The 23,458-nt window shown below is 48.2% G+C and overlaps 1 protein-coding gene across 1 annotated transcript in view; it reads right to left on the bottom strand.

The window, feature by feature from the left end:
• Nucleotides 1–274: 274 nt before the first annotated feature.
• MAP6 (microtubule associated protein 6) overlaps nucleotides 275–23,458 on the bottom strand; it is an 83,693-nt gene continuing 60,509 nt past the window's right edge. The window contains exons 2-4 of the mRNA XM_054439860.2: nucleotides 21,516–21,729; nucleotides 19,213–19,409; nucleotides 275–1,573 (exon numbers count right to left, since the gene is read on the bottom strand). Of these exons, the coding sequence (XP_054295835.2) occupies nucleotides 415–1,573; nucleotides 19,213–19,409; nucleotides 21,516–21,729 (1,570 nt within the window). The 3' untranslated portion in view covers nucleotides 275–414. The remainder of the gene's footprint in view (nucleotides 1,574–19,212; nucleotides 19,410–21,515; nucleotides 21,730–23,458) is intronic.

Here is a 23,458-nt window from a genome sequence, read left to right on the forward strand (position 1 = left end):
CTTCAACTCAGCTACCCAGGGCTCAGCTTGCTGGGATTTGGCACCTCTTGTGAGGCTGTCATGGTATCTGACCCTTGCCTTATCCTGCCCACCTCCGTGATGGGGTCCTGTTTCAATCTAGCATCGCCTATGCACTCCCATCTCATGCTGGCAACTCACAGGAACTGGTGCTTCTTGGACCCCTCTGGTCCAGATGGGTGAATGCAGAGCCTGACAGGCCCACCTATACACATGTATGCACCCCTGCCCAACAGAGACAGACAGAAACATTGCTGAGCCAGAGGGACCATTTTTATTAGATTCCAGCAAGACTACTGTACATGTTTCATGCAGATTAAATATGTGTCTTCACTGCCCCTGGGAGGGGAGCACTCTCACTGTCAGCTCCTTCATTGGTGTGTCAAGGGGTGAGTGTCAAGGAGAGCTCTCAATGTATTCCGTATGGGGGACAGTTGGGATCATGACTCGGGGTAGAGGTGAGACAGTAGGTATCTGAGGGTCCCTGGGACCTTGAGTCTTCAGAGGTTCAGGGACTGCAGGACCTTGGTCCTTTGCTGGTGCTGGTACCAGAGGATCTTGATCCTTCAGAGGCACTGGGACTATAGGAACTTGATTCTTCAGAGGTTCAGGGACTATAGGACCTTGATTCTTTGGAGGCTGTAGGACTGTGGGGCCTTGATCCTTGACTAGTACTGGGAGAATGGGGTCTTGATTCTTCACGGACTCAGGGACCACAGGACCTTGATTCTTTACAGGTGCCACAACTGCAGAATCGTGAACCTTTGCATGCTCTGGGACTACAACACCTTGATCCTTGACTGGCCCTGAGACCACTAAACCTTGATTCTTTACAGGCTCAGAGACCATGGAACCTTGATTCTTTGTGGGTGCTGTGGCCATGGCACTTTCATCCTTCAGATGCTCTGGGACCATGGGATCTTGATCCTTGATAGGTGCTGAGACCATGGGACCTTCATCCTTGACAGGTGCTGGGACTATGGGACCTTCATCCTTGATAGGTGCTGAGACCATGGGACCTTCATCCTTGACAGGTGCTGGGACTATGGGACCTTCATCCTTGACAGGTGCTGAGACCATGGGACCTGGATCCTTGACAGATGCTGAGACCATGGGACCTTCATCCTTGACAGGTGCTGGGACCATAGGAGCTTGATTCTTCACAGGCTCAGGAATCCTAGGACCTTGATCCTTTAGAGACTCTGGTACCACAGAGCCTTGATCCTTAACTTTTGCTGGAACCATAGGACTTTGATTCTTTGGAGGAACTGGGACTGAGGGACCCTGGTCCTTGACTGGTGCTGAGATAACAGGGCTTTCATTCTTTAAAGGCTCAGGGACCATGCGATCTTGATCCTTGACTGGTAACGGGATCATGGGACCTAGATCCTTTGGAGGCCCTGGGACCACAGAACCTTGCTTCTTCAGAGGCTCTTGGACCATAGGACCTTGACCTTTCAGAAGGCCTGGGACCACAGAACCTTGATCCTTGTCTGGCTCTGTGGCTACAGTACCTTGATTCTTACTTGAATCACTGACGGGTTGAGCCAGGCTCCTGCAAAGGAGAGAGAGGTGATCACTGTGAGAGTAGAGCTCAGGCAGGGACAAGGCAGAGTACAGATTGCCTAATAAGTCTTGGCCTAGTGGAGCCTGGGCCGGGCAGCTCTTGCTGGAGAGCCAGGAGAATCTGATTTCTGTGTTCTTAGTACAGAATGTGGGCGGGGGTGAGGGAGGGGGTGAGGGGAAGGCTCAGGAATCAGTCATTCAATGTGCTTGCCAATTGATTATAACCTGCACGTGGCACAGGGGGTGGCACCCTGGTGACAATGGCAGTACTGTAGCTGGACTCAGAGTCATCCAGTAGGCATCCCAGCAGCCCGTCCACCCCACATTCCATCCAGGTCCCTACTTTTTCTTCTAGGATCGTTGGGCCCATCCTGGGAGCCCCATCTCAGCTGCCCACCAGATGCCCCCACAGGCCAGGGTGCTCTTTTCTTGTTCTCAGGGCCTTCAAAGTTCTTTTGCCTCCTTGACTCCCTGACCCCCTTGTTAAGCGCTGGGTGCAGGAAGGGGCAAGGGATCCATGGCATACCAGGAAAGGAAGCAGTGGGAATGCCCCTCTCTCCCTCTCCTGCAAGGGGAAAAGTATTTTATCACTGACATTGTATAGAATGAGCAGCATATGGTGATAATAAAAAGCAGGCCAGCTATTAGTTTTTTGTTATTTGTTTTTGTAGATACGGGGTCTCACTATGTCACCTAGGCTGTTCTCCAGCTCCTGACCTCAAGTGATCCTCCCACCTCAGCCTCCTGAATAGCTGGACTACAGGCAGCTTTTAGCTTTATTCCTTTAAATTCTCCATAGACAGTGCTCCCTGTGATTGCCTGCACCACTCCCACTACCCCCAACCTTTGCTAGGTAACTCAATGGGACTCCGCTTTCAGGTAGGGATGAGGCCCTGATCCCCCCACTCCATTCCCACTTCTGGCTCTCTCTGCTCTCCTGAGACCCTTGCCCTCACCAACTTCAAGGCTCCTGGGCTTATTTCCCTGCAGCCAAGAGTCCCAGTCTTTCATCAGAATCCTCAGGCACTGTTCCCTCGCCTCACTGGGGCCGTCTGCCTCATCCCCTGGCCCACCCACACTGTGGAGAGCGTGTGACAACACTAACACTCAAAGGCAAGCGTTGCCACACTGAGACCCGGCCAGCCTGGAGCCCTCTGGTTTAGAGTGCACACTCCTTCCTCGCAGGCCACGTTGGAAGTCGAGAGAGTGGCATTGCTCAGCAAGCATCACAGGCCCTTGCACGCCTACAACACATCCAGCTTTCCAAATGGCTCCCTTTTATAGCTCATTTGAGCAACAGAGCAGCCCTGTGAAGCACACAGGAAGGATTTTCTTACCCTTATTTGTCTGATGAAGAAAATGAAGTCATGAGAGGACAAGTGATGGGGAAAGTGAGGGGACCCCCATGGACTAGCATCTGGATCCTTCCGCTCCTGGAGCCTGTGCTCTTTCCCTTAGTGTGCCTGGCACATAGTAGGTGCTCAATGCAAGGTGGCTATTACTATTATTCTATTTATTGGGTATAATGATATTTACTCAGAAATCTATAATGATTAGAGGTCAGTACCTAGAGCACCTTGTACTATGGTATTACTGGGTAGTATTATGGTTGTTTTTCTATTTACTTAGAAGCAAAATTATATGTATTTGGACTGCTTTTATTCTTCTGTATTGTCCTGATGCAGAAGCTTTTTACTGTATTTAGCATCCTGAGCCACCCAGGGACTGGTATTTTTCAGCAGAGTCCACGCAGCACAGGCAACCTCTCCATCCAGTTCCCCTGGCTGTCCCTGAGCATCACAGTGGAAGGAGCCAGGGCGGCTCTCTGGCTCAGCACGACATGGAACACAGCTGCTCTGGCCAGATGGACACAGCTGGCTCAAGATAGCTGGCTGCTATCAGTAGGACCTTAGTGTTTGAGAAGACAGCCAGGCAAGGCCGTGAGAAGCATGTGGAATCCAAAAGCGGCATTAAAATACCTCCAGTCACTGGTGGCTGGTCAGAGAGGAAAAAGAAAAACCGAATTCAGAATAGGGCCAAGCAGGAAATTGATTAGGTGTATTCTCTTAGATTGTGAAGCGACCTGGGTGGTGTCCTCCCAACAGGGTGAGGAAGCTGAGAAGGGACAAAAGAAAAAAAAGGGAGCTTAACTCCATCTCAGGGGCTTGGGCTGCAGAACCTATCCCAAGGGTAGGACATGGGCCTGGAGTCTCCTGCTGGCATGGAGGTCACAAAGAAGGCCAGCCTTGCAGCCTGGGCCAGGAAGTACGTTTCCCTGGATATTTATAGCATTGGCTCCTGTGCCACGTACCAAATTTCTGTTTAATGGGCTCTTCTGTTTAATGAGCCAGCTGTGAGCTAGCCTCAACTTTGCATGGATACATAATCCCATATTGCTTAGGTTAGAAAACTTTTTTCTTTAGTGGGTATTTTTAATCATGGGAAGGTTATAATTAAGATTAAAAATGATGAATTAAATCAAGTGCCTAATATTACTTTTTTTATATTAAGTTTAAGAAAAACCCTGTAATCCCAGCACTTTGGGAGGCCGAGGTGGGCGGATCACTTGAGGTCAGGAGTTTGAGATCAGCCTGGGTAACATGGTGAAACCCCATCTCTACTAAAAATACAAAAATTAGCTGGGTGTGGTGGCAGGCGCCTGTAGTCCCAGATACTCAGGAGGTTGAGGTGGGAGAATCGTTTTAGCCCAGGAGGTGGAGGTGGCAGTGAGCTGAGATCACACCACTGCACTCTAACCTGGGTGACACAGTGAGACACTGGCTCCAGGAAAAAAGAAAAAAGAAAAAAGTTTAAGAAAAATATGCATAGATTTAGTTCAAAGTTATTTGTAATGTTTAAGATAATTTAGCATATTAGAATGTCTAACAGATTAGCTTTGTAATCCCAATATAAAATGTGCAATGGAATAATTAAATTAGATGTGTAACTTAAAGCTGAAAGATATGACAGTTTTACACATTTTTAAACAATGATGGAACTTTTATGACAAGCCAATGGTCACCATATTTTTAATCTTAATTTATTTAAAATTATTTATAATTTAATTTATATTTTGGGTAATTGAATTAAGCTATAACATCCTCCTTAAAAGAGATTGTTACATTTTACTAATTTTATTTTTGTTACTTTTTATTAAGCATTCATCTTTAAAATCCAAGCAGCCTGGACAGTTTTTCTATGCACGAAACTGCACTCAAGGGCACCATGAAATCCTCACTGACACTGACTGGTCCTCACATGGTTCCAGTTGCCTGCCAGTCTCGCATCTGTAAAGTGCCCCACCTCCTCCAGTGAGGCTGGTATGAATGAGGCAAACCCATCCCCTCAGGGTGGAAGCTGGTTCGTGGCTTGGGGAGCAGAAGCAGGCTGCATTCAGCCCACTCAGGTCACAGGCCAGCTGTCCTTGGGCATGGCCCAACCTGCACAACCAAATCTGGTGCCCTGGGTCAGCAGCACATGTTCTCAAGACAGCATATGCCACGGGCGCCTTCTCCCAGCCTGTGCACCCTGAAAGCACTAACCTCTCAGAAAGTACAACGACCTGCTGGGCTGACCTTGGTTTCTGTGCTGCTTATTGCCTGAAAGGTCTTGGGCTATTGTTTAACCACAATAGACCTCAGTTTCCCCACCTGTCAAGTGGGGATAACGATATAAATGTCAGGGATTATTACAACAGAAAATTTTGCTAGGTGGGCGTCTGGAATAATAATTCTTGATATTTTCAGAGTGCTTGGATAGTGCACAAATAAGTCCACTTCTGTAATAACTGTGATAGCAGTTTACTAAAATGCTCATGCGTCTGTGGCCTTATGTCATTCAACCCTCACAGCAGTCCTGGGGGAACCCCATTTTCCCTGCATCATCCTCTCATGCTGTTTTGCACACTGCCAGCCCGGGCTGTGTCTTTGTTTCTGCTTCACGCACTTTTCTTTGTCAAGGCTCTGCCTGTCCTTGAAGGCTCGGCTTAGCTCCCACCTCCTCCCTGGTCTTCCTGCCTGTGTCTCTCCAGATTAGTTTCGTTTGCATCCCTGCTGCAGCACCATCTCACAGTCTCTCTCTCTCCACTTTCTCACATATCCCCACTGCAGGCCAGGCTCCCCTGCTAGACAGTGAGCTCCCTGAAGACAGGGGCCAACCTCCTTGCCTGCAGCCCCAATGTCCAGCACAGTATCTGAAACAAAGAAGGCAAAATGGAAAGTTTTAAAAGTTATTGTTGCTGAAAGCTGGTTCATCCTCTATTCCTTAGCCCCTGCCAGAAACTCAGATTTACCCTTGATACCTCACTCTCCCTCAAAACCCTCACCCCATCCATCAGGTCCCATTGATTTCAGCTCCTAACATTTATCTCTTGAATATTCCCACTTCTTTCCCTCCCTCCCTTCCCCTACCACCTGCTATGCCATCATCTATCTGGACCACTGTCACAGCCTCCTAACTGCTGTCCCCTGTTCCATGTATTCTTGCTCTCCTCCAATCCATTCTTCATACAGAAATCAGAATGATCTTTTAAGAGAGCAAACCCTATCTTGTCCCTTCTTTGCTCACAACCCTTCAATACCTTCTCCTTGTACCAAGAATAAAGAAGAAAATCTGTTACACAGCCCCACCTAGCTGGCCAATCTACCCGCTTCCTTACCCCTTCACCTCTCTCCTTCCTGCCTTTCCTGGCTCTCTGTGCCCAGCATTCTGTTCCTTCAACACGCCCTGCTCCTTCCCATTTTACAGCTTTTGCACACGCAGCTATCTGCTCCTGGAATATTCTCTTGTTCCCTCTTCACCTGGCTAGTGTTTAGTCAGCTGTCATCTCTCAGCTCACTGAAGCACTGCCCTGGGAAGCCTTCCCTGACCCCACAGTCATGGCCAGCCCCTGCTATGGGCTCTCCTAGTCCCTGGCACTTGCTTTCCTCTCTTATCTCAGCTAATTCCTTGTATTCTTCTGGATTAATGTTTCTCCCACTAGACTGAAGTGTCCAGAGGGCAGGGACCATGTCACTTTTGCACATCATTGTATCCTCTGTACCTTAAATGAACAGTACCTGAGCCCAGGTGGGTTCTGACTTAATACTTGAGTGAATGAATAAACAAGAGACTGTTCTGTGCCAGGCTCTGTCCTATTTGCAAACTTTAATGTTCCAAGGTTATATGAGACATCTTGTCCTAGACACTTCATCTTCTATCCTTCTTCCTGTTTCCATGGAGACAAGGCGATGCCTCCTGAGTGCACACACACTGACATTGGATCCATACTTTCCAGAGTCTAGCAGCAGGATTACTGAGCCCTGTCCTCCACTGGATGGTGAAAGGACTTCACTCCCTCCCACTGATTCCTGCCCTTGCACACAATTCCAGTCCTATAGTCCATCTACATGGTTTTTTTCTTCCCAGATTGTCTCCTGTTGCACCATCAAATCAGCCAACAGCTGTGGCAATGCTCCTGGCATAGGGCTCCATTCAGAAAGCGGGGAGCCTATGGACCCTGTCCTTGAATCCCCTTGCCTTCCAGGGGAAGTGTGGGAGTGTGAGGCAGTGTGGAAAAGCCTTGAGGAAGAAAGAAACTGAGCAATAACTATGGGCCAGGCTTGGTGCCAGACGTTTTAACATATATTATTTCTCATGATGTAAAAAGCAACCTGCTAAAGAGACAGTGCATTGACTGGGCTTGAGGCCAGAAGAGCTGGGTTTGAATGTGAATTCAACCCCTTCCTAGCCATAGGATAGCATTGGGGCACACATCTCCAGGCCTCAGTTTCCTTATCTATAAAAGGAAGATTAGAAGGTCCACCTTCTAGGGAGGATTAGCTTATGTGAATGCTCATGGCATGGCCCCTGGAATACAAGTGATGTTTAGCAAATGTTAATTCCAAAGGGGGCTTGGTGATCTGGTCCATTTGTCTTGCTCCACAGATGGAAACTTGCCCAGAATGGACAAGTGACTCTCCAGGTCCAGGACTAAAACATGGGCCTCTCAACATCTCAGCAGGCAGGTGGAAGAGATGGAGCAAACTCACTTGGAGCAAAGATGGGCAGGAGGGGAACAGCGAAGTCCAGGCCAACGGCACCACAGGGCCCCTGGCAGAACATGGACAGAGACAGTGTGATTCCAGGGCTCTGTTCCCTTGCTGCTGCCTCCATGGGCCCCGTACATGTGCTCGTGATTCTTAGACACAAACAAAGCTCCTAACACAGTGATGGAAATGCAGCCACCAAGGGGGATTGCCAAGGAAACCATCTTTGAAAGGCTCATTATTCTTATGAAGAATCTGCAGGAGACAGGCGTTCTCAAAACAACTCTCACTCCGCCTCTCTCCGCAACAGGACTCTGTGGGAGCATCTCTTTTAGTAATTATCCTGTTGTTTGGTAATTATCTGCCTCTCCTGCTAGCCTGTGGGACTGTGTTTTCTTCGTCTTTGCATCATGAATATCTAGCACAGGGTCTGGCTCATTGTAGTACCCGGCAGATATTGGTGGGAAAAACACATGGCTGGTGTAGCTTCTTCTCTTTATTCACTTTTAATTTTTTTCTCTTTTATCCATTCACTGAACAAATCTACTGAGACCCTCCTCTGTGTCAGGCCCTCACTGGGGACACAGAAGTGAATGAGAGCCAAGCCCTGACTTGGGGGAAGGAGCTCCTACAGTGAGGCAGGAGACAGACCTGTAAACATACACCACAAACATGACGCCACCACCCGGTACAGGCACCACCTCCAAGCTGGGCCCTAAGCCTTATTGGCCTGTGTCTCTTCAAACCAGAGAGGCTCAAAGGTCTTATTAGGGGCCAAGCTGTCACTTTGTTGGAGAAGTCTTCCCTCTCTATTCCATAAAAGCACAACTCCACAAGCCAAATCAAAGGTGCCCAGGGCTGGAAGGACAGACTGCTGGGCCGTGGGTCTCCTGAGCCTCTGCTGCAATCTCCCTGGCAGGTGGCTGCCCAGCCGCTGCTTGCACTGCCTGGGGTGGGCTGCACATGCCCGGTGAGGCAGCCTCCTCCTCAGTGGCCACTGGTTAGACCTGAGCAGAAGCTTACATTGCAGTCAGCTCCACTCCTTCCTATCTCTGCACTGATCCCTGTTTTGCACTCCGGGGCCACCCTTTTAGTGAATGCCCTGCTGGCTGCCCCAGGACAGTCTTTCAGGTATTTGAAGGGGGCAGCAATTGGGTCTGTATCCCTGGCTTCTCCAAGTAACACATGCCCCACAACAGTTCAGACTTGGTTCCCAGAGCCCTCACATTCCAACTGCCCTCCTTATAATGTGTCTCAGTTGGCTCTGTCCCTTGGAAAGTGCAACTCCAGAACTGAAAGCCATATTGTAGATGTGGTCTCCACACAGGACACACCTCTTCTGCCCTGGAGTCTATACCTCCAATGATCAGCCCAACCAGTTCTAGCTTTATCAGTGCTGGCTGCCCAAACACCACCCCTCGCCATCCACTTAGCAACCTCTCCTCCGTGACTGAAGAATCTTCCTCAGTGAAAAAACCTCTAAGCCTCTACTTCCTTTTTCTGTGTTCCCACAGTGCCCCCACCCCCACCCCCACCTTGGCAGTAGCCCCTGTCAGATCAGCTTCAATAGTTTCGTATCTGCCTCTCTAGACTGGGCACTTTCAGGCCAGGGACCATGCATGCTTCATCTCTCCCTCTCTCCCTCCCCTCCTCTCCTCTCTCTCTTCCCTGCCTCTTGCCTCCTTCCATACTTCCACAAACATTTACTAAATGCCTACTATGTGCCAGGCCATAGGGATCACTAGCATAGGGCTGGCACATGGTAGGAGGCCTACTTTCTCAATAAGGAGTTTTAAAATAGCTCATACAAGATCAAATTCTAACAACCGCATTTACATGACATAAAAATGTTTTCCTATTTTTAACTTAGCACCTTTTTTGTCCCTCCAAATGATAACATCTCTTTAAGGTTTCTGAGATAACTTTACATACAAGGCATTTGATTCTCACAACAATGGTGTCAGCCAGGCAGACAGAAAGCCCTTTCCTCACCTTCCAGAAGCGAAAACGTGGTGCAGAAAGCAGAAGTAAGTTGCCCTAAGTCACGTAGTGAGTTCAGGCAAAGTCAGGACCTTAATGGAGGAGCTCTTTCCTCTCTATAGTATCCCTCCTGGTGGAATATACAGATATAGAGATTCCAAATTTGTCTGCAGATGCCTGGACTGGGCTCGGCTTGAGATGACTCTGACTGGCTCTGGCTGGAGCCAATGACTTCTGCAGGTTCCAGCTCAGAGCTCCCAACTGCATCTCCTTAGAGAGTTGCCCCTCTGGGCCCAAGCCACCAAAAACCTGGCTGGCTACTCCCACTGCACAGCGCCCCCTACCTGCCACGTTTACTTCCTAGCATTCAGCCGACCCTGAAAAAGAAGACCTTAGCCCCAGAAAGCAGTCGCATCCTGCCTAAGAGTGCCCATCCACATTCACACCTGGAAGCCCTACCTGTGCAGCTGCCAATCAGTCTACCAGCCCAGGGCCACACTGAGTCCGCCAGATGTGGCTCATCACACAGAAACACCAGCTAGGACCACAGTTAGGAGAAATGCTGCCTCCACAAGACTTAATTCTGGGTCAGGGGTGGAGGGAGTGAACTGTGTAGATCAAACTCATAGATCCAACTCAGCATCTGTGACCTTCTTGTGACTCATTTTCCATAGACGAGAGTATGGAGAGTCATTGAACGTTTCAGAGCAAGCGAGGGACAGAGGAGGAGGCTGCTGTTTCAGGGGATGCACATCTCTGCAACAGGAATCCTACAGATAGTCCCAAGCGCTGGACAAGGAATGGGTTTTAGGGTCACCCAAACCTGGGTTCACATCCTGGCTCACCACTTACAAGTTGTGTGACTTTGTTCCTTAATCACCGAGTTCTGATTTCTTTATCTGTAAATGAGAGTGACACCTGCAGACTCTAACCTTACTGTGAGGATTAAATGAGACGAAGTGTGTAAAGGCCAAATAAAGGTTCATTCCCTCCCCCTAGGCTGTGGCAACTCTGCATTTTACAAAAGTCAAATCAAGATCTGGGGCCAGTTCCTAGTTCAGGTCTTTCCCTGCCACTCTGGGTTCCCTCCAGGCAGACATGTTCTTCTGAAATACAGGGAAATGGTTGCACTTAGGTGGGTAAGTGGCTAGGTGGTTATGTTTTCTTTGTGGTTATTTACCTATTTATTTTCGTCATTGTTAAATACTTTTTCTAGATTTGGCCTGCTAAGGAGAACTAAATAAATTTCCAATTATATGAGAAATATTTTTAAAGGCATTCTCGATTGTTTCAGCACCAAGAAGGCAAAGTCAAAGGCACAGTGGATTGTCCCAGTGGGCTGCCAGGAATCTAATAATTCTGCTAATGACCCTTTTTAAAATGTAAAGTGTTGGACTAAGGCAGCGCTCAATTCTTGTCTAACACTATGCTCCTGGGAACTTGCAAATCATCATTGTTTTTCCCCAACCCCCATCTAAAGCAAAGGATCGGATCTTGAGCAATCAATCAAAATTGGTTTCCTGTGTCCAGAGGGGATCACTCCAAATGAATGTGGAATTGCAGAGATGGATCTGCACCAGCTGATTTATAGGGTGTGCTTAGAGAGCAGGGGCCAGATGAAAGGCTGGCGGATGGGAAGAGGCAGCAAGAGCCAACACTAGATGGCCTTAATCTCAGGCCATTGTGTGGCAGAAGGAGTGGATTCACCTTGTGTAGCTCCAGCTGCCATACTGTTGGGGACCAGGGGCAGTAATTAACTGGGAAGCTGTGGTCAGCAAAACTACCCATAACATGAGCTATTGGTGAGGGCATTGCACATTCCAGTTTGCAGAGGACTTTTTCATGCCTCCCCATGGGGCCCTCACCGCAGGCCTGGGAATCAGGTATCCCTTGCTTTCAGAGCTCTTGCCACCTGCTATCCCGAACTCTGGAAACAAACAGGTTGAAATAAATAAAATTATCCCTTGCTGGCCAAATTCTTACTTCCTGAATTTGGGAACCAAATATATTCAAAGAGTGATGGATATTTGTATTATTGTTATCTACTGGAGGCTTAAAGAAATTAAGAGACTCAGTTAAGGTCACACAGCTAGTAAATAGTAGAGCTTGGATTTAGAGCCAGGCCTGTTGGTTATAATCCTTGCTTGGAATTAGACATGCCTGTGAAATGTGTGGTGGTGGGGAGGGTCCTGTCACCCTAGAGTTACGAGCCCGAAACTGAGCAGGGAGTGAGATTGGCCAACCTCTTAGATTACCCTGTAACCAACGGCCCATGATTTTATGCAATCAAGACTGTTTAGAAAAAGTGGCTATCTAAAGTACAGAGGTATGCAGGCCTGAACAGAGGCCAGCCAGTATAAAACCAGCCATTGACTGCTCTCTGGTCCGCAGTTGCTGTGACCTCTCACAAAACTGCCCCTTTCATGGGAGCAGAGACAGTTATTAGTCAGAGAAGAGCCTTGTGGAGGCACCATGGTGAATGTGGAGGCAGACAGTGAATCTTATCATTCATTCACTCACTCATTTTTCATTCAATGAGCACTTTAGAAGACACTCTCTATGGTAGGCTTTGAACCAGAAGCTAGGGCTACAAAGGTGAACAGAGACCTGGCCCTTGCCCTGGGGGAGCATGGTCTAGTAAGGGGGATACACACATGAGCGGATGACACAGTACATGTGGCAAGTTCCATCATGAAGACACACAGGGAGCAGCTTACCCAGCTTGGGAGGTGCGGGAAAGGTTTCCTGGAGCTGTCCCCTGAGCGGAGTCTTGAAGGATGAGTTAGCCAGGTGGAGAAGCAGGAGAAGGGCATTCCAGGCAGGTGGACAGCGAGGGTAAAGGCATGGAGGTGAGAAGCAGCATGGTGCACCGAGGGAACAAGAAGCTTCTGCGCCACGAGGAGCCCACGGATGGTTTAAAGCACGGGGTGACATGGTCAGATTTGCATAAAGATCCCTCTAGCAGCTTAAACCAGTAGCAAGCAGTGGCAGTAACTTTTAAATCTCAGCATCTGAAGCTCTCTTGGCCCCAGATAAGAGTTCTGGGGCCATCTGTTGAGATCACTATATACAATGCCAGGTTAACAAGTAATTGAGGCCCATTACATGAGGACAAGGGACAGAAATTTAAGCTCAATTCCACTGGCTGAAATAAAATGCTCAAAATGGCAGTCTCAGATCCAATACTCATATATTGCAGATAATAATGGATACTAGTTTTATCTTGGTACCTCCAGGACTGAGTATATTTCTTGTGAATGAAGAATCTGCTGGACCATTCTGCATTTAGTAACCTACATTGCAGTCACCCAGGCAAGCTAGTACCAGAAGGAGAAAAACTGTGTATTGGCTGTGATAATTGGTCAGTACAGCCAGGACGTCTGAGCTAGATGTATATGGATCTGACCCCATTCTTATTTTCCCTCAGTTTGTATCCGGGTCCCAAGATTTAAAGAGGGTACTAGGCAAGCTTGCTGGAGGACCTGGAATGGCCCAGCCAGAGTGTAGCACTGTGGGGTATGGGCTTAGTTTTTATTGGGGGTCCCACTTGTCTGAAACCTGATTCTTTTCAGGCCAGCTGAGCCTCCTTCAGGTGAGAGGGATAGACAGCAGGCTATGGAGCTAGAAGCCTGGATTCCAGTGCTTCCTCCATCTTCCAAGCCTGACCAGGCTGGCAGGTGCTCCCTCCTCTTTGAGCTTCCCTTTCTCCTCTGTTACGTGGGGCCAACACCTGCCCCATAACATTGGGAGGGTTCAGTGGAATGGCACAGAAAGAAACGCTTCGTAAGCAACGCATACATATACATTGTTAGAATATTACCATTTAGGTCTGTGGACTCAAGGTAATTCAATAGCTGTAATTCTTTAAAAGCAATCTTCTTAAGAATGTTTGCCTCAATCAACTTCATGTATTACTAACAGCTAAGTATAGATCTGTCAGAAAGTGGACAAGTACTTTCAAGTACTCTAAAGGGAGGGGAAGGGCGTGAAGTGACACGTTTAGTGTCCTCCAGGGGTTCCCTACAGCCCTCATGTCATTTCATCCTCACTGTGCTCCTCTGAGGGGGGTATTAGTGTCCCCATTTTCAGAGGAGGACACTAATGCTCCAGGAGGTTAGTGAGAGACACAGCGTTGCACGGCAGCACTGATTTCCACTCACGAACCTTGTAAATGCCTAAGTGCACTGTCCATGTTAACCAGTATTCATAGGGTAAATAACACAATACATAATGGTGTTAATTCTAGTTCTCCTTGTTGCAGGAATCCTAGGATGGTCTAGGTGTTATGAGGATATATGCATCAAATGGCAGTGGGGTGGAAGTGGGGGTTGAAACACATGCCTGGTTCTGTGAGAGTGGAGTTTGGGCTCCCTTTGTTTGAAGTAGCTGTCTTTCCTGTTTCAGTGGCCTTGGCTGCCCCAGCCGCTTTGCTAGCCCTGCTGGTCTCAGGTGGTGCTAGGGGTGGAGCCTTGCTTTAACGCAGATGGTCCACAGGTTACATCCTGAAAGAAACTTCTGTACCTATGGTCCTGAAAATGTGAACTGCTTTGAGACACTTTAGCAGTAAAAGGAGCCTTAAACCTCAGTGACACACTAAAGGAGTCCATAGCCTTTGTGAAATGAGACTTGACGCTCCTCAAATCTATGAGAAGCAGGTTGTAAAATCTTAAACCCTAGTGAAACAAAAGAGGGAAGAATTTCACGAAGAACACACAAACTCTAAGGAAGAATTGAAATACATTTATAGCTAACTTAGCAACAACGACCTATTTTGAAAATAGGGGGCTCGTTTGAATTTTGTTTGTTTGCTGTTTCAGCGAGGCAATGTGAGTGATGGGTTATAGATTTGCCTCCTGGGGCTCTGGGCAGCAGAGGGGAGCATGGTGGGAACCACAGGCAGAAGAGCCTCTGGGGGAGCCCTGAGCACGTGGGCAGCACTGACAAAGCTGGCAAGGCCCCTGCCTTCCTGCCTCCTCCATTGCCCAACGCTTGTCCTTTCTGTGACTCTGAGTGTGTCTCACCTTCTCGCACTCTCTTAGGTTACTCTAGGTGTCTTCATATGTGTGCTTTCCCGTGTCTTTTTCTCTCTGTGCCGCTATTTCTACCTCTCTATTTCTCGCCTGTCTTTCTTACCACCTCTCTCAATCCCTGTTTTGTCTCTCTCCCTTAATTCGTCAAAAGAGAGCTTAATAATATGCTTTTATGTATTTGTTTTATTTCTTGAGCAGCTTTTGTGTTTTCTGCCTCATACAAAAGTAGACAGGTGGGTGGGATGTTTTCTATTCATCTGGAAAACAAATACATACGGCTTTTCATTTATACCACCCTTGATTGATTTCTACCCCTGCCTCCCCCAAAACTCAGCAATCAGGTCCAGCAATAAAAGCCCACCCTAGGGCTCCTAGCTTAGAGCAAGAGAGGATCTGTGGTGTCGCCTGACGCATAAGCAAGCAAGAGAAGCATGACAGGGGAGCATGCAGGGGTGTAGGTACGATCTGGGCATATGGAAATGGAGATCCCAGTTAGCAACCGCCCACTCATGTGCACCAGGCCTCTCCACCACCGAGCTCTGCCACTCTCCAGCCTGTGCCATGACCCTCCCAAGGGAGCTACCCCCAAGAACTGAAGTTCACCTGGTGTTTGATGGCCCCCCTCCGACCTCTGCTTGGGCAGACCCCTCTATCTGGCATGCCTTGGCCACCCCCGGCTCTGTTCACCTGGTCAACACCTACCCATCGCTGAAGTCCTCCCTGATCCATGGAACCAGCTAGAATGGCCTCCTCCTTCGTGCCCTACTGTGATCAGAGGCGGGGTCTCAGTCATCCTGGTTTCCCTAGTGCCCAGCACAGTGCCTGGCACATAATAGGTATTCAATCAACATATGTTGGAAAAATGAAGAGTATAAAATCTTTTGTCTTCCACTTTACCAGAAGGATAACAAAGTGGGCAAACTTGGTCCTAGCTTTCAGGTTCCCACCCAGCCTCCCAATTTTCCATTTCTAGACTTGCTCCCTGCAGTGGCCTTGTCCTTACATATCCACACCCCAGCTGCTTTCCAGGGCTCCCTCTGCCACAAAGCCTTCCGCGACTCCCCAGCCCTAGCTGGAAGAAGCCTGTCCTTCATCTGAGTTCCCAACTACCTGATCTGTTGTTCCTTGGTGGCCTGTCTGGTGGCTGTTTCAGCACCCCCACATAAGGCACACACACGACTGTCACCCCCACAACCCACAGTGAGCCAGCCCCCTATGGGTGGAACATCCACAGTGACCATAGATTAACTGAGCAAGTGAAGGCATCTCTGCCATCCCTTGGGAGGAGAAAAAGCCAGAAACGACAGTCCTGCCAGTCGACAGGAAGGAGGCAGACAGTCAGAGCCCAGCCTCCCAGCGTGGCAAGGTGGTGCTCAGTGCAGGCGGTCGCTCTTCCCGGCAACATTGGATCAAAATGTTACACTACCTTTTTGGCCAGTGCGTCTCCCGGTCCATCTTCGCTTTCCCAAAACTTAGCTCTGACTGCTTGCCAATAGTATCTGAGAAGCAATCTAAAAGAGTCAAGCTGCATTATGGAGAGCCCCAGGAAGACTGCAGGGCACAGCTCATCTTGCAGAGAATGGCTCAAATGGAAAAGGTTCGTTCCTTCACCTACTCAGGTGGGCCTCACCAAGGAAATAAGATCAAGAAAGTGGTGTTCGTCTTTAGCATTTATTTATAATTGGAAAAACTGTTTGTTTGTTTGTTTTTCTGAGCAAGCACAGACCACAAGCACGTCACAATCAATTGGCTATACATGAATATTTTTGTCATTCTCTTACAGCAGGAATGAAATAGCACCAAGAGAGGTGTGCGCTGCATGTTACATAGACAATCTGTGGTATGCAACAAAACCCAGGCCACAAAATCGTAATTAGACACTTCCTGTCTGCCTCAGAGAGGCAAAGCTATGTGGACCGAATGGGAGCACAGACAGGACAGATTGCTGAGGGAAGCCAATGCGCAGCTCTTGGGGCTGCTTTTGCAGGCAGGGAAACAGCGGGAAAGCTTCAGTCCCAGCTCCCTCACCAGGGAAGGACGGGGAACCACAGGGAAATGTACAGAGGCCAGTGGGACAAGCTTTGGAAGCTTGGTCACCATCAGGAAGGCAACACCCAAACACTGCTTGTGGAACCAAAATCGGTTTCATTCAGTACATTTGGGATATAGAATGAGACTGGCTGAGTTTTATTTGTAAACAGCAGAAATCAAAGGAAGTCTCTTGCCAGTAAAGTGACACATTCAAGAGTCAAAGTGACAAACAGGGTTTTCTCAGTGGGTGTGTTAAGCAGAAGGGGATACTGACAGGTTGAAAAAGACATGCTACAGGTCCTCTAAAGCCTTGGGTGGGCAGGGCAGGAAGTTGGTCCCTGGGGCAGTGAGTGGAGGTAGGGGGTGGGGAAGCCTGTGGGACCCTTATGGCAAACTGCGATTTGGGCAACACCAACTTGACTTGGTCATAGGGATCAAGTCATATGCACTCTCTGGTTGTGTGGCTGTGGAGACAGATTTCTTTATACTGCCCACCACGCCTAGCACAGTGCCTGGCACACAGGCTTCTAACAAGGGAATGCTAAATAAATGATCCCCTGTGCATTGTAAACTCTGATTTATTTGATCTGCAAAAATAAATGATTATTCTATGGAGAAATCCAAATTGTGGCTAGCATCAACATGTCTGACTAATGCCAAATCTTGAGAGACTGAACATACATTGGCAAATTCTCTGGATACAATTAAAATCATGTTGCTAGAGCTTTCTGCTAAATGTTAAGATTAGCTGGCAAAGAGTTGGAATCAGTACTGGGATCCATCTAGTCATTTCCTGATAGCTTTCAAAATCTGTGACTCATAAACACGGAGACCCACCAGCATTTTCTACGTTCCTTCATACTTCTCCTTCCTCACAGTTTCAAACCCTGAGATAGAAAGGAAGGTCGCAGTGGGCCTGATCAACAACTTCGTTTCTGATATTCCTGTTCTGTTAATAATTATGGCTCATGTAGCACATGCCGAATTAATTTGCAAAAGACTTCTCACTCAGCCCCAAGGTGACAACCAAAATGATGTAAGCAGAGACTTTGCTGCCTGAATGGTCAGAGTAACAGAGAGTTCGTGGAGGCTCCACTTCCTCCAAACCAGAAGGACCTAAAGGGACTTTGAGGTAAGGAACTGTGAGACCCTCACTCTTCACCCCTTTCATTATAAAAGAAAAGCAGGCCTGCGCCGGGGCTTGACACCGGATGGCAGCCCAGTGTGTCAGAATGCCGGGGACAAGAGGATTTTAAGGACAGGAGATACAGAGTGTGCTGAGCAATATACACGTCACATTGGCAAATATTATTTTTCTGGTAACTATTTTGCGTTCCCTCACAAGCACTGGGGTTTTTTTTTCACAACAACTCCCTGACTAATTCCTACAACACAACTCTAGCACAGCGAAGGTGGCACTTGCCACCCTTGGGGGCTTTGGCCACACACACACACACGACACGGAATATACTGAGAGCTGCTTTTATATATTGAGGTCAAAGCTGCTTGCTAATTAGTTAGCAGGGCAGTCTCCTAGTCTGCAGCTAAGTCATAGACATTCTCCCTGACCTGAGGCCTGGCACCGCTGCCCTCTCTGAGGAGCAGACCAGAGCGGCTCCGGAAGGGAGAGTAAACATCGCCACACTTGCCACTACGTCTACGCCCCCTTGGGTCTCAGAAATGGAAAGTCAAATTCCAAACACACTATCCCTACACCTTGAACTTTCTTCCTCAGACATCTCCAACCGGTCACTCTGCGAAACCAGCAGCATTGGACAGGTGGTCGGCCGAGGGGAATCAGAGGAAAACAGCCTCCTCATTTCTGTGATCTTCCTATGACAGCTAGAATGTACCTAAAACACCTAACCTTTTTCACCAGCCCTGATCTAGTTTTAGTTATCAGTGGCATATCTATGACTTGGTATACAATTTAAAGCCCACTGATAGGAAGCTAAACACAGGCACACATGTCTAATGGACAATTCTATGAAAAGACCACTTAACAGACACAACTCCCTTTTATTGACGTTAAGGCCAAGGTTGTTTCTTTTTTTGTTGTTTTTGTTTAATATTTCCTCAAATTTTGTCAATTGCTGAAGCCCAGGCTGAGCTTCTGTGGCACATGACGATTCTCTGAATTTTTTAAAAGAACACATGTACCTAAAGTTCAAAATCGACCAGTGACACAGATCTTGGGGATCTGGGAGGAGGAGACCCCACAGACACTTCCAAGCACTGCCGGGAGATTCGTTTCGCCTCTCGGACCTGCCTGCCTTGCTCATCAGCATGCAGTCGGAGTGCCAGAGGAGGGCACAGCCAGCGGCAACGCTTCCTGGTGCTCCAGGGGCTGCCCTCAGGAGGAGGCCTGCCACTCAGTCTGTGAAGCAGGATTCTTCCATCAAAAGAAGCCAAACCAAAGAGCTCCTGGAACACTCAGGACCAAGGCAGATGAGAAGCCTCTAATTAATTTTGTGGCCTTTTTTGGTTTGTTGGTTAAAAAAAAAAAAGTTGGGGGGAGGGAGAGAGAGAGAAGAGTAAAAGGAAAGTGCAGGGAAATTTACTCTTTCGCCTCAGCCAGTTTATTGTTCATCTCTTTGCTTTGCTCCTTGTCGTCTGGCTTGGTGGTACTCGGGCCCTCCGTGCTCTTTTTCTTGGCAGCCTGGCCTGACACCGCCTGCTTGTCTTTGGCCTTCCTCGTGGGCTTATGGCTCGCTGAGGTCTTTTTTGGTTTGGAACTCTGAACACTAGGTTTTTCCACCTGTATGGAGAGACAGACCGCAAATACAGAAACACAAAAAGGTGGGGAGTGGGAGGGAATTTAGAGAGAAAAGATATGGTTAATTAAGGAATAACGGTAATGACAGAGGTTGGCTCAGGTGGAGCACAATGCATAAGGTGTTCCCAGGGACATTAGGGCATTCGGCATCTCCCGTCTGAACTCCCTGTTCCGTCGCTTTGGCAGCACTCACTGGCCACGTGGGCTCCCTTGTCCTGCCAGCCTTCCACTGACCACCCCAGGCAGTGGGCCATACCACTGTTGGGCAATATTTGAGCCCCTCCCTATAGGAAGTTAACACCTCATCATGTTGCTCAACTCACCCACAGGCATAGGATTTTGCTTTAGTCAATGAAATGTGAGCAGTGACTTGGGTCACCTTCAGGCGGATGATTTGAGAGTCAGCCTGTGCTGCCCAGTGCTCTCTTTTCCTCTGCCACAGAGAGAGGCTGCTCTGCCACCCGAGACCCAGATGAAGAGGCAATGACGGTTAGAGCGGCAGCCAACCCACAGTGGATATTAATGAGAAATAAACCTTTGTTGATGTAAGATGCAGATGTTCTGGGGCCGGTGAGTTGCTGCAGCACCTGCTGGCTTCCCCTGTTCTATCTCTAGGCTGGCTCACCCATATGGAGAAGCATCCTCGCTGAGATGCTTTGGGCAGGGGGGTGTCTCCAGTCTCAGCTAGGCTTTCTGCCGCCAGCACTCTGCTCTTCCTCTCTGCCTGGCTCCCCCACCATTTTCCCCAGAGCAGCTGTTCTAAGCTCACTCGACTCTCCCCAGCCTCCCTCCTCTAGCTCTGTCCCCTTCATCTGGAGAAGATGGCCTTGCCTGCTCTTTCTCAGGAAACTTCAGAGTCACTGAAAGTGACCCCTCAATGGGCCACTCCCCTCATCTATCTCTAGATTTAGTTTCCCTCATTTTCCCTTGTTCCTTTTCTACGTCCTCTTTTGTCCAATGCTGACCCCATGCCCCAGGTGCCACACCATCTCTGGATGGACAGAGCTGATGCTGGGCCTTGCAGGCTGGATCATTCACTCACTGAGGTGCAGCGGCTTTCAGTCACTCCTGACCTGTAAGGAAAGGAACCAATCGTCCTGGTTTGCCTGGAACTGAGAGGTTTCCTGGATCACAGAACTTTCAGTGCTAAAATGGAAGAATCCCAGGCAAACTGGGTCGGTTAGTTACCTCACCCATAAACTGGTCCTGGGCCAAATAGGAAACTCCACTTAAGTGCAAGACTTTAGGACAAAAGCAGAGAAAAGGATAATTAGGTTCCAGAGTTATTTAGGTTCTCAGACATTTTCTGCTATTATAGAGAGGACAGTGGATATTTGTACAATTCCATGGGGCCTGACATCAGAAGATGCTAGGTTGCATGGCTTATATGATTCCTGCTTCACCAGCTATATCTCCAACATGCTTCTCCTGATCACGAACTCCTATGTAAGGTGGAGGAATGTTACCTTAGGAAAATCCTTGAGTCCACGTTCACAAACTGTTCATTTTGGTAACAAATTGCTGGGAACATATATTATAGCTGATGTGACAGGTGTGTTGTGACAGACCGAGAAGTCATAGTGGATGGTGTTCAGCCCGAGAAGATGAGAGAGGGCAGGTGCTTTTCAGGGACTAGGGAGGGAAGAAAGGGTCCAGTGATTGGAGCCAAGGATGAGGCAAGGCAGGGTCTGGTGGGAGGGGAGCCGGGCCTGGGGGCCTACAATACTGGGCCAGCCCTTCTGGGGCCCAAACACATCTATTTTAAGACAAGGGGATTTAGGGCTCAGGTGAGGTTTTCTGCCACTGTTTATCTGGATTTCTCAAAATCAGAAGCTAATTCCCTGGAAATCTGCCAGCCTCTAAGCTGTCTTTATTTTAGGTGATGTTCCTCTTTAATATTCCCTTTGAGTTTAACAAAGGTTCCTATTGAAGATGCCCCTGGGTCTCAGTGTGCTTTAGAGGAAGGAGGGATTTTAAAGGTGCCCATGGGGGCTGGGCCAGATTTGACAGCAGCCCACTCCATGCTCTGCTGCAGTTAACCCTTACGGTCCAGGCTGTGCTGATGGGTTCCCACAAGGTCTGTCTCACCTTTGGGGGTTCCTTGAAGGGTTCGCTGTACAGGCTGCGTATTCTTCTGCGATCAATGATCTTATTGTCAGCTGCTGTTGGCTTGTTGGCCTCTCCTTTGAACTGAGCACTGTAGCTGGTCTCATGAACCATCTTATCATCTGGGGGCTTGTACTGGGGCTTGGCCTTTATTGGTTTCACAGGCTTGATGTCCGTCCATGCCCTGAATTCATTCCTGTTAGTCAAACAAAGCATATGTGACATGAAGCATCATCTGCCTGGAAGCAGAGCTCCTGACACAGAGCTGCAAACACAGCAAGCTCTCCATCAGTGCTTGCAGCATTGACTGAAGTATGGCTGGAGGGTTAGCCTCACTCTTTCATAAGGAAGAGTGAAAGTCTCCCTTCTTGCAAAGTTGACCCAGGTTGAGTTGTGGCAATAGCAGTTGTGCCTTGGAGAAAGAGATCAGGTTCCCAGCTCCACACTGTGTGACCATGGGCAGGCAATTCTAATCTTCAGGGCTTTTTCCCAATCTTGAAAATGAGACTGAAAAAAACCCAGCCCATTCAGTCATTCATGGAGTCAAAAAATATTGAGTGCCTATGTGCAAAGTTGAAGAGTTGTGAAATTAAATGAGACAATGTATTAGGCTCACTGTCTGATATATTGTGGCATATCAATGAATGCCAGTTCCCTTCCCCCCTTTTTCATAATGAAGAACTTTTGTTGCCCAGATTCCTTGAGGATAATTCCCCCATTTGAATAGCAGAGGGCTTGCTTCTTGGAGTGCCAGAACTTTAACAATCTTAATCACTTTAGATGAACATCCTCGTGAAATGTCTAAATATTTGCAGATCGTTAGTAAGTAACACAGACTGAACGTAATTTGGAGATCACAACTACGACTTGTGTTGGGCTGTGTGTGTGTGGGAGCATCTTCGTGTGCTCTGGTGTAAATGGCTATTGGTCCTTATCCTAAATGATCCTTATCTGCTGCTTTTTTGAGTCAATATGTTAGTTTTCTTGTTCTCTGCAATCCATCTCGTGGTTTCTAATCAGCTGTTTATGATCTGTTATAGAGCTGGAGAGTAGATGGCTGACAATGTTCAAAACAGAGTTTAAAAATGTAGCTGTTGACGGAGGCCACGAGGGTCTATTCTGTTTGTTAAGTGCACGAGAGTCAACGCATGAGCTCTGTGGCTTCTGGGGTCTTTATTGGGTCTGTTCTCCTTTGGGGGCACAAAAAGCTGCATTGTGGGAAAGGAGGAGTTAGGGCATGAATATCTGTGGAGTTAGGTTCTTCCAAGGCCCACTGTCTCCCTCACTGATGACTCCCTCCTTCAGGGCTGAGAGAGGAATGCCACGAACAAGGAGGCCGCAGGAGGCAGGAGAAAGAGCGTGGACTGCGACGAAGACACGCGGGCTCTCGTGCTAGCACTGCCTTATGCTGGCAGGCCTTTCCCTGCTCTGAGCATTCATTTTCTCATTTGTAAAATGAAAGAATTAGGCCAAACAAGGTCCTTATATTGTCCTTCTAGCTCTGAGGCTGTCTTAGTTGATAAAGCTGATTTGGTAACACTGAGCCACTTGCCGGTTATTTGACCTCCTGATCTCCGTATTTCTCTAGGGGAACTGGCTCATATGTGAAGAGAGACTACTGGCTTTTAAGAGACCCTTCCCTGAGCTTCAGACTCTCCTTTCCAGTACAGCCTGGGTCCCCACCTAGATGCCCCATTGTCATGGTTCGAATGTTTGTCCCCTCTAAAACTCACGTTGAAACTTCATCCCCAGTGTGGCAGTATTGAAAGGTGGGGCCTGTAAGAGGTGACTGGGTGATGAGGGCTCTGCCCTCATGAATGAATTAACCAATTCCTGGATTAGTGTATTAATAGGCAATTGATTGATGAGTTGCCATGGGAGTGGGACTGGTGGCTTTTATAAGAAAAGGAAGAGAGATCTGAACT

Source organism: Pongo pygmaeus, chromosome 9 (genome assembly GCF_028885625.2).
Source record: "Pongo pygmaeus isolate AG05252 chromosome 9, NHGRI_mPonPyg2-v2.0_pri, whole genome shotgun sequence".
NCBI lineage: Eukaryota > Metazoa > Chordata > Mammalia > Primates > Hominidae > Pongo > Pongo pygmaeus.